The sequence below is a fragment of the Orbicella faveolata genome, unplaced genomic scaffold (genome assembly GCF_042242905.1).
Source record: "Orbicella faveolata isolate gen_17 unplaced genomic scaffold, um_ofav_v1 contig_1, whole genome shotgun sequence".
Lineage (NCBI taxonomy): Eukaryota > Metazoa > Cnidaria > Anthozoa > Scleractinia > Merulinidae > Orbicella > Orbicella faveolata.
In genome coordinates this window covers 39,275,001-39,293,850 of record NW_028301536.1, presented here as the reverse complement: position 1 = coordinate 39,293,850, position 18,850 = coordinate 39,275,001, and the positions used below count along the sequence as shown (strand labels likewise).

General features: G+C 38.2%; 3 protein-coding genes across 3 annotated transcripts; 1 reads left to right on the top strand and 2 right to left on the bottom strand.

Annotated features, from left to right (window-relative positions):
• Positions 1–340: 340 nt before the first annotated feature.
• Positions 341–6,312, bottom strand: LOC110057250 (protein N-terminal glutamine amidohydrolase-like). Its single transcript, XM_020763839.2, has 6 exons — positions 6,151–6,312; positions 5,282–5,381; positions 4,553–4,606; positions 3,576–3,721; positions 2,157–2,281; positions 341–1,645 (listed from the first exon to the last, which is right to left on the bottom strand). Exons 1-6 carry the CDS (start codon positions 6,222–6,224, stop codon positions 1,539–1,541), a joined length of 606 nt encoding a protein of 201 aa, XP_020619498.1. The 5' UTR covers positions 6,225–6,312; the 3' UTR covers positions 341–1,538.
• Positions 6,313–6,323: 11 nt separating this feature from the next.
• Positions 6,324–8,359, top strand: LOC110057251 (UDP-N-acetylglucosamine transferase subunit ALG13-like). Its single transcript, XM_020763840.2, has 4 exons — positions 6,324–6,429; positions 6,494–6,656; positions 7,425–7,563; positions 7,710–8,359. Exons 1-4 carry the CDS (start codon positions 6,331–6,333, stop codon positions 7,825–7,827), a joined length of 519 nt encoding a protein of 172 aa, XP_020619499.1. The 5' UTR covers positions 6,324–6,330; the 3' UTR covers positions 7,828–8,359.
• Positions 8,360–8,717: 358 nt separating this feature from the next.
• LOC149119025 (guanosine-3',5'-bis(diphosphate) 3'-pyrophosphohydrolase MESH1-like) lies at positions 8,718–12,180 on the bottom strand. Its single transcript, XM_089276032.1, has 3 exons — positions 11,970–12,180; positions 10,381–10,547; positions 8,718–10,079 (listed from the first exon to the last, which is right to left on the bottom strand). The coding sequence occupies exons 1-3, from the start codon at positions 12,156–12,158 to the stop codon at positions 9,872–9,874; spliced, it is 564 nt and encodes a 187-aa protein (XP_089132158.1). The 5' UTR covers positions 12,159–12,180; the 3' UTR covers positions 8,718–9,871.
• Between the last annotated feature and the right edge of the window lie 6,670 nt (positions 12,181–18,850).

Below are 18,850 nucleotides of genomic sequence, written 5' to 3'. Positions count from 1 at the left end.
AGATCTTGATGGCAGAAAGCCGAAGATACTAAAATATACTTTTAGAATCGGAAGGAGACATGAGTGTTTGAAATCAACGTTGAATGGCTAATAAAAAACAGTGACACTACAGCGAAAGAATGTTTAGCTGCGTGATAACTGTAAGGAAAGTTTCATACTGCCATGAACATTTCGACGATAACCAAATCTCGGAAGCAACAATTGTTAATTTTACTCGCCCGGTTATTCATGGGCTAATTATTATGTCCAGGCAATCCCAACATACAGTATACTACGGAGAAAGACATAAAACACATTTCCAATTCTGCTGTTACTAGAGTCTATTGAAAGAATACCTTCATTGGCCTTTTCACTTTTTATTTTCAGTCTCGCCTCATTTTCCTACAAGTTCGATATCGTCAGGACAATAGCTTTGTGGTCTACTAATTGCTTTAGCGCTTTAGATTATGCCAGCAAGAATTTTCATCATATGATACAGCTGTTTCGAGAACGGTTGTCGGAATAAAGCGCAAAAGTGCACGCGACAACCCCGGCAATGGATAGAAGATAACTGCTACACGCGCTGAATACTTTAATAATCAGTATGACAAAATGGCAAGAAACATTTCTTAGGTTTTCTTTTTCTTCAGACTTCGGAACCAAGGTTCTTTTCCCCACTGACTTAACAAGGTTTTTAAACTAAAAGTCATGTAACAGTGGAAGAAAAGCTACGGAAAAATGGTCGAATGAGTGGAAAATCTAATGTATCCTTGCTAATACTTCACGCGCAAAAATACAAATTTGTAGATTTCCTCTGCACCGGTATGCAAAATTTTCATGAAAACCCAGACTACCATTGGGTCTTGTCGCGGAGACGCGACACTTTCATCCGACAACCTTTCTCGAAATTGCTGTATGCAAATCAAATCACATCCACAGGCAAACAGATGAAATCTCTTGTTGTAGTATGCAGTATCCCGCTGTATTGTCACAGTGACTACATTTCTTACCAGCAATTCTAAGTTCACTCTACAAAGTTTATTCATGTGCTATTTTATAATTTTTCTCGTACCGACTGACGAGTCAGTAAAGGCTGTTGAAACTTTCCTCCAGACAGTGTTATGTTTTTTTGTTTGTTTTTTCTAAAAATGATATAATTACACAACATAGAAGTATACTTGACTAGCAAAATATATGCAACATGTTTCATTCACTAAACACTATTCTTCCTTTTCGTTCATGTGTTTGTTTTAGAAAGTTACAACACATAGTAAATTACCTATTTCAGTCACTTTGTTAAATTTTTCTGTACAATATGAGAAATTGACGTTTCAGTCTACTTATAATAGGGTTCGGCTTGTTATATGATCAATTACAGCATTACCATTCCTAGTGTACTTGAATGTGTAACCTATCTATGAATATGGACTTGTAAATATTTTGCAGGTTGTGAAAGCACAAAAGAAGTCCTACACTTTCCTGAACACCCATCAGAGAAACTTTTGCCAATAAATTAGGTGTATAGAGAGGATCTATAGATTGAAAAGGATCAAATGAAGTCAATCATTTGAAGTATAATTTTTGATGAATGATTTATAGTCCATAACTTGTCCTTCGCCTTCACCCGCAGTCATGTCAATAAATTCCTGAAGGTTCATTGTGCTTCCTGCAAAATGAAATAATTCCCTGATTAATAAAACTGCCTCTTAGCAGGAGCAGCAGTGGCGTAATAGTAAAGAAAACAAAAGCCGTCAGTATCGTTAAACTGTTAGCTCATGAGAAACCTGGCTTAATCCCAGGAGGAGAAAGAGGTTGGTCCCACTCACATCATGCTATGGAAACCCATCAGCCTACACTGTAGGAAAAGATCATGTATTACAAAATCTAACCAGCCCTCGCATGAATGAACTGTTTGAAGATTGTCTACATGTTGCTCATGAGATGTCAGGACCTTTTTAATGCCTTGAACTGGAAATGACAGATTTAACATTTCTCATTTGAACAGTTTGACTTTTACTTTGTTTTGCCTCATATTCATTTCAAACCAAACAAACATTTAAACCACAATTTATATCAGTTATCTGTATCTTGAAGGTGCTACTGGAACATATGCACACGTATGCTTTCATATTGGCTAGCATCTCTAAGAGTCAGCTGGAGAACACGAGCATATATACCTGCTGTTCTGATTGGCGAGTATGGGGGAGGAGTTTTAATCCATTCTCCATTTGGCTTTTTCATGTGTGATCGGTCTGAAGCAAAGGTCCTAAGAAATGACTCTGCTGGTATCACTCGGAATTTTCTATGATCAGAATAAAATCAGTTTAACATAATTATTATTCCTATATAATTAATCCTATCTATAACAAAATTCTTGATTGTGATTGGTTCTCCACGCACCTATTTGTCCCGAAATCAGCACGTGATCATGTGGGTGTCCAATAACAAGTATCCAATTACAACTTTTTGTAATTGGATACCTGTAATAGGATGGCCATTTGCATGTCAATTACATGCTCTTTAACAGCTTCCTTCTCAATGTCTCCTGCAGTTTTTAAACCTTATGGATAGTGATACTGACATTTTCGCTCAAAAGAAGTTCTCAAAAGACCTTTTTAATTTAGATATTTTAAGTCATTATAGATATGATTAATTAGTAATTGGACTTTGTGTTGTACAAACACTTGTAATTTCAAATTGGCCTCATACTTCTTGCTCCTCAGTTTTGAAATTAGTTGACTGAGCAATTACGTCCTGAATTGTACTCCACTTGGTCCAATTACTATTACATATTTTCAGATGGGAGAACAAAGTAAAGTTCTCACATATCTGGTGTATTATTAATTAAAATGTGGATTACTTTGAGTGTCAGTAATCCATTTTTTTAACTTTATTATCTCAATCTACACGTCACCCAAAGACCTAAATTTATGTCTTTTGATAAAATCTTTTAGCACTTGAACAAAAGGCAATTTCCTATTCAACACCCTTGCCATTTGCCTACAGTGAAATGTGTATTGAGCGGACACCATATTAAGCAGACACCCTCTATTAAGTGGACACCAGCTCAAATCCCAAAATTTCCTTGCCACATTTACTGTAAAATACGCCTGCATTCAGCAGACACCTCTTTTGAGCAGACGTGGACACCAATATTAAGCCATTTTGTTGCACAAAACCTGCAATAAGTGGACACTTCAAGTGCTTTTTGCTTCTACAAGTTCAGCTCAGACTCCTTAAACATTGTTCAGCAATGTCGTTTTAAAGCTAAGTAGATTATTCCAGATTGATACATTGACTGACTGGACATTGTGCTATGAGCAGTCTTTGATCTTACACTGTGTTAGGCTGTGTTTCAAAAGATTAATAATTAACTATTATTACATAATATATTAGAACCTGTTTCGAGCAGATACCCTTATTAAGCAGGCACTAGTGAATGTCCCAAGGGTGTCCGCTTAATACAGGTTTCACTGTACGTTTTTTCCAGTGACAAAAGAGCTGTCATGTCACTGTGACGCTTACTAAGGAACGTGTCACTTTAGATGGAAGTGAGTAAACTCTCTCTACCAACCTTTAATAAAACTGAAAATTACCTGTGAAAGTGTTTTTTAAGTTGTCTGTCATTCTGTATTGCTTGGTGAACATATTGTTCAAATGGACAAGGAAAAGGAAGAATGGAATCCAAATCATATATGAAGCCCTTGTCACCCACTCGACGTAGTAAAAGTACATGGTAATCCTGAAAATTTACAACGAATAATCATTTGAAGTCCTGAAATGTTCTCTTTTCATGATAATTAGACAAGCAACTATTTCATAATCACTTAAGTAAAACATAATGTAAAAAAAAGTGCATCTCCTTTTGCGCCAATGGTTAAAGTTTTTTTTTTTTTTTTTTTCTTCTGTCAGTAGCCTACATGCTCACATCTAGAGAAAAAAGCATTAGCATGCCAGGCATGCAAGAGTTTTTTTTTGTGAATTAAAAGCCCCTGGATGTAGCAGGACTCAGTTTTCTCCTCTTAACAGTTATGATAAGGTTAATCCAACAATTTTGTTTGGTTACGATGTACAGCGAAAAGAAAAAACAAATTTAGAATGTAATTCACCTTAAGATACGTGAGATCAAGCCAACTTTTATCAGGGTTTGATTTAAAAAAAATAACAGTCAATAAGTGGCTTTGTTTATTAGAACTACATGGAGCTGTTACCAGCCAGGCAGCTAAACATCATGCAGTCTGCAAAAGTAGCTAATGGTAAACGGCAGATTGCTGTTGATTGTGGATAATTTTTCTGACTCACTTAACACCAAGAACCAATTAAATTATAACATCGTCGCACAATAGTGTGGTCATTGTAGTAGCGTCAAAAACAGTGATAAGGTCTATTTTGCATTCACAAACTGAGACATTTTGCACAAACATAAATGGCAAACATAAATGGCTTGAAAAAATTATCGTAGATGGTAACGATTTGACTTCTACACACAGGCTGCTACCGTATAATTACAGTTCTAATTCCCAAAGGTCAAACTACAGAAACAAACTAATAAAGTTATCAAAACTTAACTTACCCACACAACTGGGGCTAAGGGATCCTTAGCTGATTTTTGCATCCATAAAGGAACCTGTGTATATAAAAAAGAAATTTACCAAGGTTTAGTATGCTTTATAGAGGAAAACTTTACACTGAAATACAGAAAATAAATTACAAAAATTTTGAAATTTTAACAGTTTCAAGTTGACTGTAAGTTGTCCTCAAAAAGCGACAGTGACTATGTTTTTTTTCTTTGAAAATAAGTGCCAACAGTGGTTTTTTTTTTCTCGAACATGAAAAAATTAATTTACGCATTGGCACACCGCAGCAACATTTCCTCAGGGCAAACAAATTCACTTCATCATCAGGTGCTTTGTTTTGGGACCAGATCAAAAAACATACAGTAAGAACCTCTAATAAGTGGCCACCTATTAAGCAGGCCACCACTATTACGCAGCCAGTTTGCAAAGGTCTGATTTTGTTGTCAGAAAACTACAGTAAATAAAACCCCTATCAACCGGCCACCTCTATCACATGGCTGCAACCACCTTTTGGTCATCCCAATAAGGGTTTTCTGTTGTCCAGGTTACCCCTGTTAAGCAGCCACCCTTGTGGAAACCAACTTGAAACAAAGCTATATGTTCAGCCGAGGCAGACTGCCCCATTTAGAAGCATGGTATTAACAAAAACACATACAAATGGTTCTAATTTGTGTCTCATTGCCATTGCAATGTATGAATAAAACTATCGATTAAATAATGATTACCTGTCTTTTTTCATTAGATATAAACACTGCATAGTATTCATCTAGATTTTGCTCTCTTTCATCCCTTATCTGTTCACATAATTTCCAAACATTCTCCTCACTGCAAAAAAAGAGTAAATAAACCAAATCACTGGTAACACAATATAGGTAGGGTCGTGGATTATCATTAAGGATTTATATAATATAAGGCTAAATACTAAATATAGCTTTAGTTTTCTGTCAAACTTGATTCGCAGGAAATGCATAGTAACTACTCATGTTTCTGCTTTTTTCTTTAAGTCGTTAGTGGTTACAGTTAGTCCCATCATAAACCCAACCTTAACCCAATTCCCCGCACTGTCCAAAAATTGACTCGATTTAACCCTATGGGGGGTTCACGGCCTCTAAATGAAACTACATTTTGATAAATTGGTGATATTGAAATTTCACCGTCATAACGTGATAAAACGTCGTCAAACCTTAGAACGCTTCACTGAATTGCGTGTGAACTATTTATACATAAGCCTTGAGTCTTTGTGGTTTAGTATCACATTGACAAGCAGACTGAACAGACATGGGGAAACCCCGCGAAGATACAATTTAAATTTTACGGACAGCAAAATAAAGATCAGAGCGACGACACGGCTTGGCTTCGTAAACAATGTTCCATCTAATAGATATATTTACATAATACACCTATGACCGTAGAGCGTAGAGGCTACAACATTTATTAACTAACTTACGTATTGTACGAAATGCAATTTTCCAAAAAACAAAGTCATGACCGGTAGGTACACAAGTGATTGAAGTAATACCTTAATTTAAGTGCACCTCGTTTCAACATGAAATGACAACACGTATATCAACAAGGTATTACAGATCTAACGTACCAATAACAGCTCGTATATACGCAGGAAGAAAGTGATATGTCTCCTTTAGCTTCCACCGAGGTTTTAGCCTGCATTGCCTTGAAAACAAATCAAAAGACACGAGCGTGATTGTCCATTCCTCAAAACGAGGCTTACGCGAACTTCCGCTGAACTTCAGTACTGACAGCTCGAAAAACCAATATGGCGGAAATGGGGGATGAGAAGACTGTTTTCGTCACTGTTGGAACAACAAGTTTTGATCACTTAATCGAAACAATTTCGAGCAAAGCGTTGGTAGAAGTAAGCAATTAATTTTGTTTTTGTTTTTGGTGAAATGAGTGATTGTGTTTCATGTTCTCCACAGCTTTTTGAGAGGTTAGGCTACCACTCCATTATTTTACAAATTGGAAGAGGTATTTATGAACCAGAGATCATAAATAGGAAAGGCTTCTCTATGAAATACTACAGATATAAAGATTCAATAGAAGAGGATATCCAAAGAGCATCGCTTGTGATCAGTCACGCTGGTATGGCCAACTTTAAGGTTTTATCTAGTTAATTAACTGAATTTGACAAATTAACATGGGCGTACGGGGCGGGAGGACGGGCTGCAGGTCCCCCAGTTTCAGAAATTTTTGACATTTTTTGGGCAAAGCGCTGTTGATTCTGACCAAAGTGCTAGGGAGAAAACATTCTTAAAGGTTGTCAAGGCCAGGCTTGTAGGCGATTTTTTCTGACGTTTGCCTTGTCAAAACAGAGGTAAGGTCAAATGAGACAAGGATCTAGTTATTCTGTTTTGGAAAAGCCATATATCGTTTAAATGTGTATGGTGGAAATCCAATACTTTTGTTTTTTTTGTTGGCTCTGAAAAGAGCCGTTTTGAATGGTTCCACAAAGAGCTGTTTTAAAATTTTCTTGAACCTTTCATACGAGGAAAAATTAACTGTTTCATTTATAACTTTCTGATTTTACTAGCCTGTTAATTGAGGTCGTAAAGTATGCGAGGTTTCAAAATAACCATTTTTGGAATGATAACAGTTTTATTAGACTTTCTGTTTTTACTACGATTTGAGTGCATTTGAACAACACTCACGTTTTCGGGCATTGCGTAATTTTTTTCGGGCAATAAGGTCATGGTACCCCCAAGTTCGAAGGTGCCCGTACACCCATGCAGATTAACAAATTAACTTAATCGTTGATAATTTGACAACTTATTTGAAGTTAAGAGTTAATGGTATGATCACTTATTAATATAGCTGATTTAAAATATAATTTGATTGTGACCTTTTCCTTAGGGGCTGGTAGTGTATTAGAGACCTTGCAAGCTGGTCGACCACTAATCGTTGTAATCAATGAGCTTTTAATGGACAATCATCAGATGGAATTGGCAAGTCAGCTGGCTGAGGATGGTCACTTGCGTTACGCAACTTGCAGGTGTGGACAAATCAGTGGTCACATGATTTAACCCATGTATCCATCTTCACCATGTTCACAAATTTGGACTTGCTCAACACTAGAGTCAGTATTAACAATCAGTCAAAGTTCAGCATGTGATGATTCCACTGCCTTTTCATCCACAGCACACTTGAGGAAACATTAAAAGAAAGAGATTTATCAGAGCTGAAACCTTTTCCTCCTGGGAAACCTGAACTTTTCTCGTCATTCTTAGACAAGGTTATGGGATTTGATCATTTGTGAGAAAGGATCCTCAAAGGATTAAACAATAATGACAAACTTAGTCAAGTTAGTGAAATGGAGGGATCATATGAAGGATGAAAGAAGTGTAAAGAACTTTTGTGATAAACAATATTCTGAAAAATTAATGAAACATAATCAACTAATATCTCACCTCTCAAGGTTATGGGATGAGTATCACATACCGTATTTATTAGATTAAGTACCCAGGGTGCTTATTTAATTTTTGGACTTTCAGGGTGGGCGCTTATTCAAGGTGGGCACTTATTCGAGGCTGGGTACTTATTAAATTTTCACCATTTTCAGTAAATAAAAAGTTTATTTTGTAACAAACAATAAATAAGAACAAAACATGACAAAATATTAAAGCATATAAATTGTAACTGTTCATTGTTCAGTTTATGCTAAGGACTAACAACTCATTGTTCAGTCTTTGCAGAAGTCTCTTTAGCTATCATAATTCTCAATCATCATAAAGGTTTCAGACAATGAAACTAAAGATTGTAAGCCATTAAAGAAATACCGTAATAATCAATACCCGTATTCCTCTTGTGCACTTTATTATTATTTTTTTTTTGTTGTTTTTTTTTGAGGGAGGCGGGGTGGGCGCTTACTCAAGGTTGGGCGCTTAAAAAGTACTTTTTGGGGGTGGGGTGGTGGGGGTGGGTGCTTATTCGAGGCTGGGCGCTTATTAACTTTTTCTACCTTCAGGGTGGGCGCTTATTCGAGGTGGGCTCTTATTCGAGGTTGGGCACTTAATCGAATAAATACAGTACTTGTGTTCTAAAATACTGTGGAAAACTCAGTAGACCAAGATGATTGGGAACTTGCACATTTCTTCAAAATGATTCCCATGTGGTATTAAAGGGGCAGGATATCTAAGACTAGATCTGTTCCGCGATGTTCAAACATTTATTAGAATTTCAAATATTCAGAAAGAAGATACAGTTTTCTGTTACCTTTGAAAATTTCGCAATACTAAGAAACGAAATATATGAATGTATACAGTACGCTAGTAAGTGTACATCCGCCCCCTCCCCTCAAAGAAATCAAGGAGAGAGGTGTCTGTGTCATTTACAGACGTACAGAGTATTTTAGAAATACCAGCAACTGATGAGATCCACATCAGTGGAGAATCAAAACCATGGTATAGGCAAAATGATGGGTAAAACAGTCAACAGACTTGTGCATAAGTAGCTATGTTTGATTCACTTGGTGTCAGAGAAAACAAAGGAGCTATAAACCTAAACACTGAGCTCCAGAGACAAAAGCTTGATCAAATAAATTTGATGAAAGAAACATGAGAATTTCTCTAGACAAATGTTTAGCTTTCTTGAAGTAAAGCTACAGCAAACTCAGATCTGACCAAGCCAGATAAAGATAAATATGATATGTGATAAGAAGCAAAATACTGTACTCGCAAACAGTTCTTATCAAACAGCCGGGCCTGGTGTCACAATATATAATTTTTAAAGTAAACGACAAGTTCACATAATATTTCAAAGTTTGTCGCACCACAGAGCTTAAAACATTGAGAATTTAGCCTAAACAAAGTACATGTATATTGTATTGGCATTATCGGACAATCTAGTCCATAATTTTAGCATGTGTTAGTAATTGCACATTTCCTTAAACATTTTCTGAGATGGCTTTGGAGTCAGATTCGTGATCGGCAGATGCGGTGACAAGAACCACAGACATAAGTGGAATCAGTGGGTGGAGCAAGGGCCCTGGCCTTCTGACGTTCTCTCCTGGTATCCACTGTGTATAAGTACATGGTAAATTACAGGGGTGTCAAACTCTGTGAAGTGACATGTAGATAACAGCGGAAATCATGCAGACCGTAGACCTCTACAATATTATTATATAAAAGTGATTTGAGAGAGAGAGAGGGAAAACTAAATATTATTAAGTTATTAACTGGCTATGGTAGGTCTGTATTAATTCTGAAAAAGCTGTGACATTAGGCTTGAAAATGACCTTGGTAGCAGTTTTTCACTACACAGACCTCCCAACTGGCAGACTTAAGAGAAAGGTCTTGCCAGCCCTACTTGTCAACAATGCCACGCTGTACAAATAAGTGATGTAGTTCTTTTTCTAAAGTTTGGTTAGTTCCTTTTAATCCTTCCACAACTTTGTGTGCCCAATGGAAGTATTCAACTACTCTTTCTTCTGTCCACCCTTCTGGTGTAACACGATTAAGATCTCTCAGGTAGTATAGTTTATCCCCAAGTTTTACAAGCTTGGCTTTGTGACTGAAATTAAAATAAAAAGAAACAAAAAAAAATAGTAAGCAATGAATTGTAAATAGTATCTCCTACCTTGTCGACTTGTTGTCTGTTGTTAGGTTAGTGTGCTGTCATGAAGACAAAAGCTATGTTCCTGGGTCCTGGTAATGAATCAGACTGCTAGTTTACCTGGCCTTCCAGGTAAGGGAGGGGGAGGGGGAGGGAGCTTATAATCCCTCTGTGATAAATACAACCAACTAATTATGAAACCAGGAAGTCATGAAAAGCCAAGTAGTGTGGTGTAGTTGACAACCACATCCTTACCAACCTGCAAGTTTTTGCATGAAGAATCTGAAGTCTTTTCCGCTCCAATTTTGGTAGCCTTTTGTCATCAGTAACTTCACTCACAATGTCTCGCACTTCTTTCCCATATCTAGATTCCAGTTCATCAAAAGTGGTATTTGTGTCTTCAACAGTATCATGAAGAATAGCTGCCTTCAGTCACAAAACATGTATGGAAACAAAACAATGTTGATAAATTTACTTTTGAGCTCACCCATTATTTATATTAGATTTTACGGCACTACACGTCATGTCAACCACATGTATAGCACAGCCATATAAGAGAGATTTATGAATAGAAATCCCATGAATTGTTATCAATTTACATTTTTCCTGTCACAAACAACACCCGGATTAATTCCTATTTCGCTCTAGTTTGAATACTTCAATTGATGTACTGAAAGAGAGCTTTGCAAATTTCAACTTCTGCACTTCAGGGCCAATCTTTGTAGTACTATGTCTTTATACCATGCCATACATTGAAGTATATACAGCCAATCAAGAGACAGGAAAGTTGTTGTATATTTGATGTTATTACATCCTACCTTCTCATCATGTGCTAAGCATATGCCGCATTGGCATGGTACAAAATAGTTATGCAAATATGCTCTTTTGTGGTATACCATGGAATATCCCACTTTTCACTTGTATTTTCTTGTTATACACACTCGCCTAAAGCCACATGTGCATACCAAGAAAAGTCAAGCAACTTGTGGCATATTCCATGGTAGAGGCATGGTGGCCTTACAGTTAGTGCATTCACCTCTGGATTAAGCAGTCCCAGTTTGAGCCCTGGCCAGGGAAATTATGTTGTGTTCTTGGGCAAGAAGACACTTCACTCTCACAGTGCCTCTCTCCACCCAGGTGTATAAATGGATACCAGTGAATTTAATACTGAGGGTAACCCTGCGATGGACTAGCATCTCATCCAGGGAGGAGTAGAAAAACTCCAAGTCACTTCATGAAACTGAAACCGGAGATAAGCGCCAGCCTGATGAGCCACTTGGCTCATATGCAGACTTTACCTTTACCTTATACCACTCAAAAGCGTTGCATGTGACTAGTATATATCAAGTGGTGGTTTGTCCATTATCACTGGTCACAATTCTCACTCTTAGGTCTTTTCTTTTCTTTCACATGTCAGTAATTTATTTACCTGTTTAATTTAAGTTTGTCATTTTTGTGACTATTCAGCTCGTTTAGTTTTCACAGATACTTGAGCTTATACTACTATACATGGTTGGCCTGGTTTGTTGGTTGTTCATTTTTGAGACACCCGACATTTCCCGTCTGGGCGGCTCACATCATTGTACTCTAAGTGACTTTTCTAAGCAACTATTAGTTTGACGCGAGGGGCACCATATATTATTTTCTATTTGCCAAAGTGGTTTTCGTGGTATTTCGTGTAAAATTTATCGCAAATTACGAGAATTTGTATTGGAACTCACTTTACCAGAGACGTGTATTTACAACGCTGTTTAGCTTACTGATTACAACCACTTTCCACGACCGAAGTAAGGGCAATAAATCCACGGTCCTAGCATTTGATTACCGGTCCGCACAGTTGCAGATTACCTGAAGCACGTCCGTGTCTTGAACGCCACCCTCTTTCCACAGGATATAAGCTACTCCGATTGGATGATTAATGTACGGTGTTTTCTCGGGGTCTTTCCGTCGCTGATCTCTATGTTTTAAGGCAGTAAAATGAACTGCTTCAAGGATTAGATGTTCATCCTCTCTCTTGTCCGCCATCTTGGATCTCATTCCCAGATCCCGCGCGTTTGGTTTGGTCAGTCCCTGCGGTCCTGTGCTGCGGACAACCAAGGACAACCCGCTATTACGGACAAAATCCAGATCCCCGGCGAAAGCTATAGAGGTTTGACTGGAAATGACTCCTGCTACTACGGACTCTCGCTATTACGGACATCAAACGTCCCTGAGCATGTCCACTATAACGAGAGTTGACTGTACTTGCCCAAAATTTCGGCCGCTAAAATTCCGGACCTTTTATTTCCGACGTTTAATTTCTGTAAAAATCATAGTGTTCCTGTATCATCGAGGTTTCACAGATACAACAACAAGAAAATAACACAAATTCTATCAAGCCCCTCTCAAGCAGTGTCTGACCTAGAGTTTCCTACATAAAGGAAACTAAGAGGTTTGGAGTACTTAAACGTTTTAACTGTACTGTAAATATTTCGAGCGCTTAAAAATTTTGGACGATTTTATTTTCGGACAGTTTTGTTCGAAATTAAAATCGTCCGTGTTGTATGGTTACTTATTATACTGTATGACTAGCTCCGTGAGCGGGCAAGATGAATCAAATCCTTCGCTGTGACTGGCTACCCGAGCGGGAAAGATGAAGCTATCTTGCCCGCTCGGGACTACCCGCCGTGTCCCGCAAGAAAAATATCCCCGAAAAGCCATATAATAAATCCTTTATTGACCAAGCTTGTTCGGTCAAGATGGCTTGATATTGGTCTCGTTAATTATTTTTTTGCGAGTTTATGGACCTCGAGTCCGTCTCGGTCCACAAACACGCAAAAAAACAAGAATTTGGCCAACTGATGACGAACTTTACACGAGTCTTTCCGCTAATACCATCATGGCTATACTGACCAATCACGTTCAACGGACCAGACTTATAAGATCATCGACTGACAAACACTATTCACTTGACTCTGAAGATGACTTCCGCTCAGGTTGTCGAAACGTCAGTCACCAACAACAGTTCTTTTCAGAACTACACTCACCCGGACGATCACACTATACGAACTACTGATACTCCTGGGTTCAAACCATTTACTGTGTTACCACGTACCTCCTTAAACGAGGTTACAACCGTAATCAGGGGCCATAATCGGGGACGGAGACCGTAAGTCTTGGGATCCGCGCGCACCTATGATATGGGACAATTTTTCTATTTTTAGAACAAATTGCGCCATCCTGACGTCATATATCCGCGCGGATCCAGGCACATGTCGGGGGCTCTCGCGTGGATGTTGTCAGGTTGCGTGATCAAATGGTGAGAGTTGAGAGACCTTGAGAGATTATCTTGCTTATTTTTCACAGCGATGGCAGGGAATAAGGCAGGGAATACGAACTAGGGCGCTTATATGTAGTTTTATGCTCTAAGCTAACGGAAAAGGTGGGTTTCTCAGGGTCGAAAACAAGACTTCAATCTCCCGCTGGGAATGAATAATAAGATCTGCTCGCGCTAGTTGTAAGCTTACGCGTATGTTTTTGCGTTTGTTCTGACTTAAGAATATAACAAAAAAACACTCTACTCTGGTATCGAGTTAATTTGTGAGTTTCTCAGACAATGGTTAATCATAACCAAAACCTGTTTTGATGGTTTCTTATTGTTTCTGCTTGTTTGGTGAGTTTGCAAAAGTTTTTGAAAGGAAAGTCTGACGCGTACAATTAGCTCATTTGCATAGTGCAGCTCGTGCACTTTCAAGTCCGAGTCGGTGTTTTCAATTGTCAACAAATCTTGACAAAGATTTCTTTCGTTATCTTTTGTGCTGAGATGCTGCAACAAATTTCACGAACGCAAAAAAGGCTACTAACATCAGGTGTGTTTCTTCAGCATAAACGTAGTGAAGTTTTACACTGCGAAAATGAAAATAGACAAGGAGTTTTGATAACTCGATCAACAAAATCGACATCGAAGAAAGCGTCATTGTAACTTTGCTGATTATTTCTGCTTAATTCGCATATTTTCAGCTTAGCTTTTAATATGTTCTCAAACATTTATCAATCTTAAACATATTTAAAAACTATAGAGTTATTGTTTGAGTTCGATGTACGCTTTCACACGAAAGTGCGGCGGAAGTACAATTTGTCATGTTTACTGACTGTACAAAACAAGCATCAGCGGGCGCTCTCATTCATCGACAACAGAGAATTTACTGGATTTTTACACGAATAAAACTGAGCAGTATCTACGGACGTAAAGTTATTGGGTCTTGGTGAAAAATCAAGCGTTGCTTACAATTCAGGCGAAACTCAAACTAGCAATTATTTTGTTTTACTTTTCGGTCGCGATAGACTGGCAAATTCCTTGCAAGCTTGTGGCAAGAGGAGTAGGAAACTATGAAGTCCTGAAGCTCTGCTATATCTAAATATATCCAGCTAGTTTTTTTGCTGTGTAATGGAAAAGCTGTTAATCTTCAACATATGTGAAATTTAAAGTGGAGTAATGTGCAGCTCATGTAAAAGAAGCATCCGTCGGAACACAACTTGGTCAGCGATATATATCTATAGTAAGCTTAAAGCGGACCATACCTAAATTCGACACTCAAACGGGAGCAGCTTACGACGAAAATACTTAAGCAAAATTCCAACGGACGTAAACGCGTTGAGTTGTGGGCCAAAAACATGAAAAATTTCGGGAGTTTCGGACGCCATTCCCCCCGCGCGACATCCGCAAAAATCCTCGCAGCATGTACGCGCGTGTGCTGGAGGCGATGGCGCAATTTGTTCTAAAAATAGAATTTTTGTCCCATATCATGGGGACAACCCAGGGGCGGGGCAGAACACTCCTGAAATTTTCGTATAGGCATCATCCAACAAAAAATGACGTCACATCCGGTTTAAACTGCGCTTCGCGTCTCGTTTCACAAAGCGAGAAAATGGCGTTTCGATTACTCACGATTTCCCTCTATTTGTAAACCATCAGTTTCGTTTCATTTTATATTGAGGATGGAAAGATGTTGCAGACACATTACTTCGACTTTTTAAGCAAAAATTTCGGGAAAAGAGAAGAGTTTATCATTGTTTTGAAGCAAAATAACGGAGAGCCTTTGGTCATCGTCGGGCGAATTTTACACATTTGAAAAACTGGTGTTGTTCCGACTTTTGGTTCTTGTTGTTCGTGATTTAGTGATAACAATAAGTGCAATAGCCTATAATGTTACCAACAACCTGGATGAAGTATTGCTGGCCATAGTTTGCACTGTGTACTACGGGAACATAATTAACAGAAGCCGTTTAGCTCCGAAAGTCGCTGTCACCAGAGCTTTTGTTGCTCTTGGCTCACGTGTATTGGTAGAAGAGACAAGCTGGATCGCATGCTGAAGGTCAGTATCCCACATTCCCACATCTCTCATTGAAGATTGTTGTTTTCAGTAAGATACAGTACATATATATTGGTACTTTGGGGTCATCAGTCTCTTTCTCTGGTGAGTGCGTTTAAAACGCCCAGTAAAAACTTGATTCACGGCATGGAAGCTTATGTCTCGCTGGATCGAAATTCGAGCAAGATTTTTAAGTTCTAGTCCTCTTTAAAAGTAATTAAATCAATTATTCAAATCCAGGCCATCAGGGGGAATCTGCCATTGAAGCTGCCCTAAGTTAAGGTCCTGTTTAAGGACCTTCCCCTTTGAAAATCGTGGGGGTGTTCTTTGAGGCAACACAGGTCCCATTTATATGGTCTCGGGTACCCGAGATAACCCTCCCCCTGAGCCAACTTTATCAAGTGTTTGTATGTGAAAATGTAGCCCCTGTAGGCCGAGTAAAAGTTGACCCTGCATGATTTTTTTTTTTGGACCCTGCATGATTATTCGTAACTCTTATTAAATAATCAAATGTGCAACTATCCCTCTTTGTTTAAGTTTCCCTCAGTCATTTGATCACAGTGGGTTTTGCTGAGTTAATTTTCTGTTCTTTGATACAAATTGCTGCTTTAAATCTTAAATCTAGACATTATGTGACACTCGCCATGCTAAGAGTTGTTCCAGTTAGGCGAGCCAAAGTGTTTACGTATACTCAAAGAAAAGTTGAAAGTCAACTCGCTCACCTGAATTGTCTCGCCCCCAAGTCTGGTTCGTGATCCTCGTGTAAACAGTTGGTTGAATTTTGCAAAGAAATAAGTGAAAAGTTAGGTCCGCCAGGGTAACTCGGGGAAAGGGTTGTCTCTGGCACACAAGAGCCATTCTATTTTATTTCCATTTTCCCTCTTCCTCTTCCAACTGATTATGCGAAATGTACTGTCCAAAATCTTTATGGGTACTGGTGTTTGAGAGTGTCATCTTTATCACTACTGTGGAATGTACCTCACCTTACAGCCACCCCCTTTAACACAGCCACCTCGTTATTATGGCCACTCTATTCTGGCTCAAACAAAAGCTCAGTCAGTCATTTTCTTATTTATTAATTATACAGTCAGATTTTTGTGGCCTGTTGGTGACCAGATTAACAGAATTCTGGCACATTGTAGGAGTAATTTATGCAATGTGTAGTTCCAGAAAATATCCATACCTCCCCCACGGAAGGGAATTTTTCTGAGTTCCCCCCCCCCCCCCCCCCACTTCTCTGGAAATTCCTATTGAGCTTCATACGTTTCTTTAAATTTTTTGGTCTTATAGAACCCCCCCACCCCCCAGGAAATTCCAATCCCTTCTGTGGGGGGAGTATGGATATTTTCTGGAACTGAACAATTTACATGTACAGTAAGCAACAGGCATCATTTTGATAGTGAAGTCCCATGCATACATTTAACTCTTGATTATTTTGAGATTTTATCTTTATTATGTCATCGATGCAATAATATTTTGATTCCTGCTCCAGTGGGAGGAGGGGGGGGGGGGGAACTCTTCTCTATGTGCTATATATAGCTATGTGCAGCCCCAAAGGGTATGGTTAATTATTCAGCCGTTTTGGTCATAAATACTCTAGGGTAAGGCTTTTGCCCTCTAGTCTTTAATTTGTTATGTTTTTTAGGATAAGCTACCTCAATTTTCATCATTATCGATAAGACCATCAACAAAAGTCCTTCAAAACTTATGTTTAGGGCAACTGTAGCAGTCGCGACAGTCATAAATGGGGTAGGGAAAATCGCAGATTATGTTCATAAATAGGTTAAAGGTTCAACTTTTGTGAAGAGGGTGGCACTGACCCCCATCCAATTTTTCTGGGATGTACCAAACACATTTTCTTAGCAGTTACTATAGTCTTGCTTTATTAAATCAAAATAGTACTTGCTGCTAGGTACTTTATAAAAGTATAACCCCTCCAGAAGCCTTCACAAAGTACATGTAATATCAGGTGCTAACAATAATTTTTTTTTTTTTTTGTAGCTGATTAAAATTAAGTATTAAATTGTACTGAACTGGTGCGGATTTAATATACATTATATTTTGTCACACTTACGTAGTTCACACTTATTTTAAGACTACTCAGCAGCAACTAGTACCTCTTGTATGACCATGCAGTAACAGTATATTCCAAGAAAAAAAAATACATGTATATGTATTACTATCCTGCCTGGAAGAGTGTGTAGAGACAGCACACAGTGCAGTGTCCTACTGTATGTCTTTTGTTAGGTATAATAATCTTAAATTTAGAAGACTTGTATTGATCTTTTAGAATTCACAAAAAAGTTGATATCTTGACAACTTTCCTTTAGCTGTGTCACTTCATGATAAATTAGCAGTTTGGTATGTTGTAGCATAGAACTTTAATTAAGTTATCGCACCAGTATCACAGAAGTCATGGGTTGGAATCCAGTTCACACCTAATTTTTTTTCAGGCTATAATTTCACCTTTGCTTAAATCATCCAGTCCCCCAGGAAAGTTATGAAATTTATTGTCCAAGTAAACTACTGAACCATGGCTCCAGTGGGGACAGTGCTATTACGATGCAATTTGCAGATGTGCTACATAATATGAGCTTGACAGTTTTTTTACCATGGCAACAGACTGCATTTCAGACCTTCCCTGATATTCTAGGCTTTTCTGGCCACCTTTGGAGTTCCATTTTGATATTTGCCAATGGTGCTTCATCTCCATGATTCAGCAAGCCTATTAAATAGTAAGGTCGAAGTCATGGCCTTGATTAATGTTTTTCAAGCTGAAAATCACTGCATTGTTGAAATTGGGTTAGAGGGGGCTGGAAAAGATTGAGTTGCCAATTGGGAACATATTTTTCATAGCCATATTAATGTGTTGCCTGTAGAACTATAACTGGCTACCAAGTTTCAATGATCTCTGCTGTATGATATGGTCTGCACTTGATGTAATATTGGGTTTGGTGTATGACATCATCAGTCCTCTCATTTGCATATATTTTACACATTTTAAACTTAAATATGTCCAGAACTAATGCAGATATTTGCAAAGGTAAACAGTGCTTTTTTTAATCTATAGTGCAATTCTATTTGATATGATAGTAGCATGCCAAATCATTGAGTTGAATTTATGTTGCTGACATTTAATTCAATTTCTAGTATGAAACCTTTTCTTTGCTGATCTGGTCCAAGTTCGCAGACACTAGCATCACTCTCACGACACTGACTCTATCAATGTCACTCACAGTCTGATTCTTCAGTTTCACTGCACCATGCTTCATCATCACTCATCATTGTTAGACATGAGTTCATTAGCTTGTAAAATTTACCAGCCTGTGTTGCTATTGCCTGTTCTCAGACTTCCTTTTATGGCTAGATGTAGGGGCA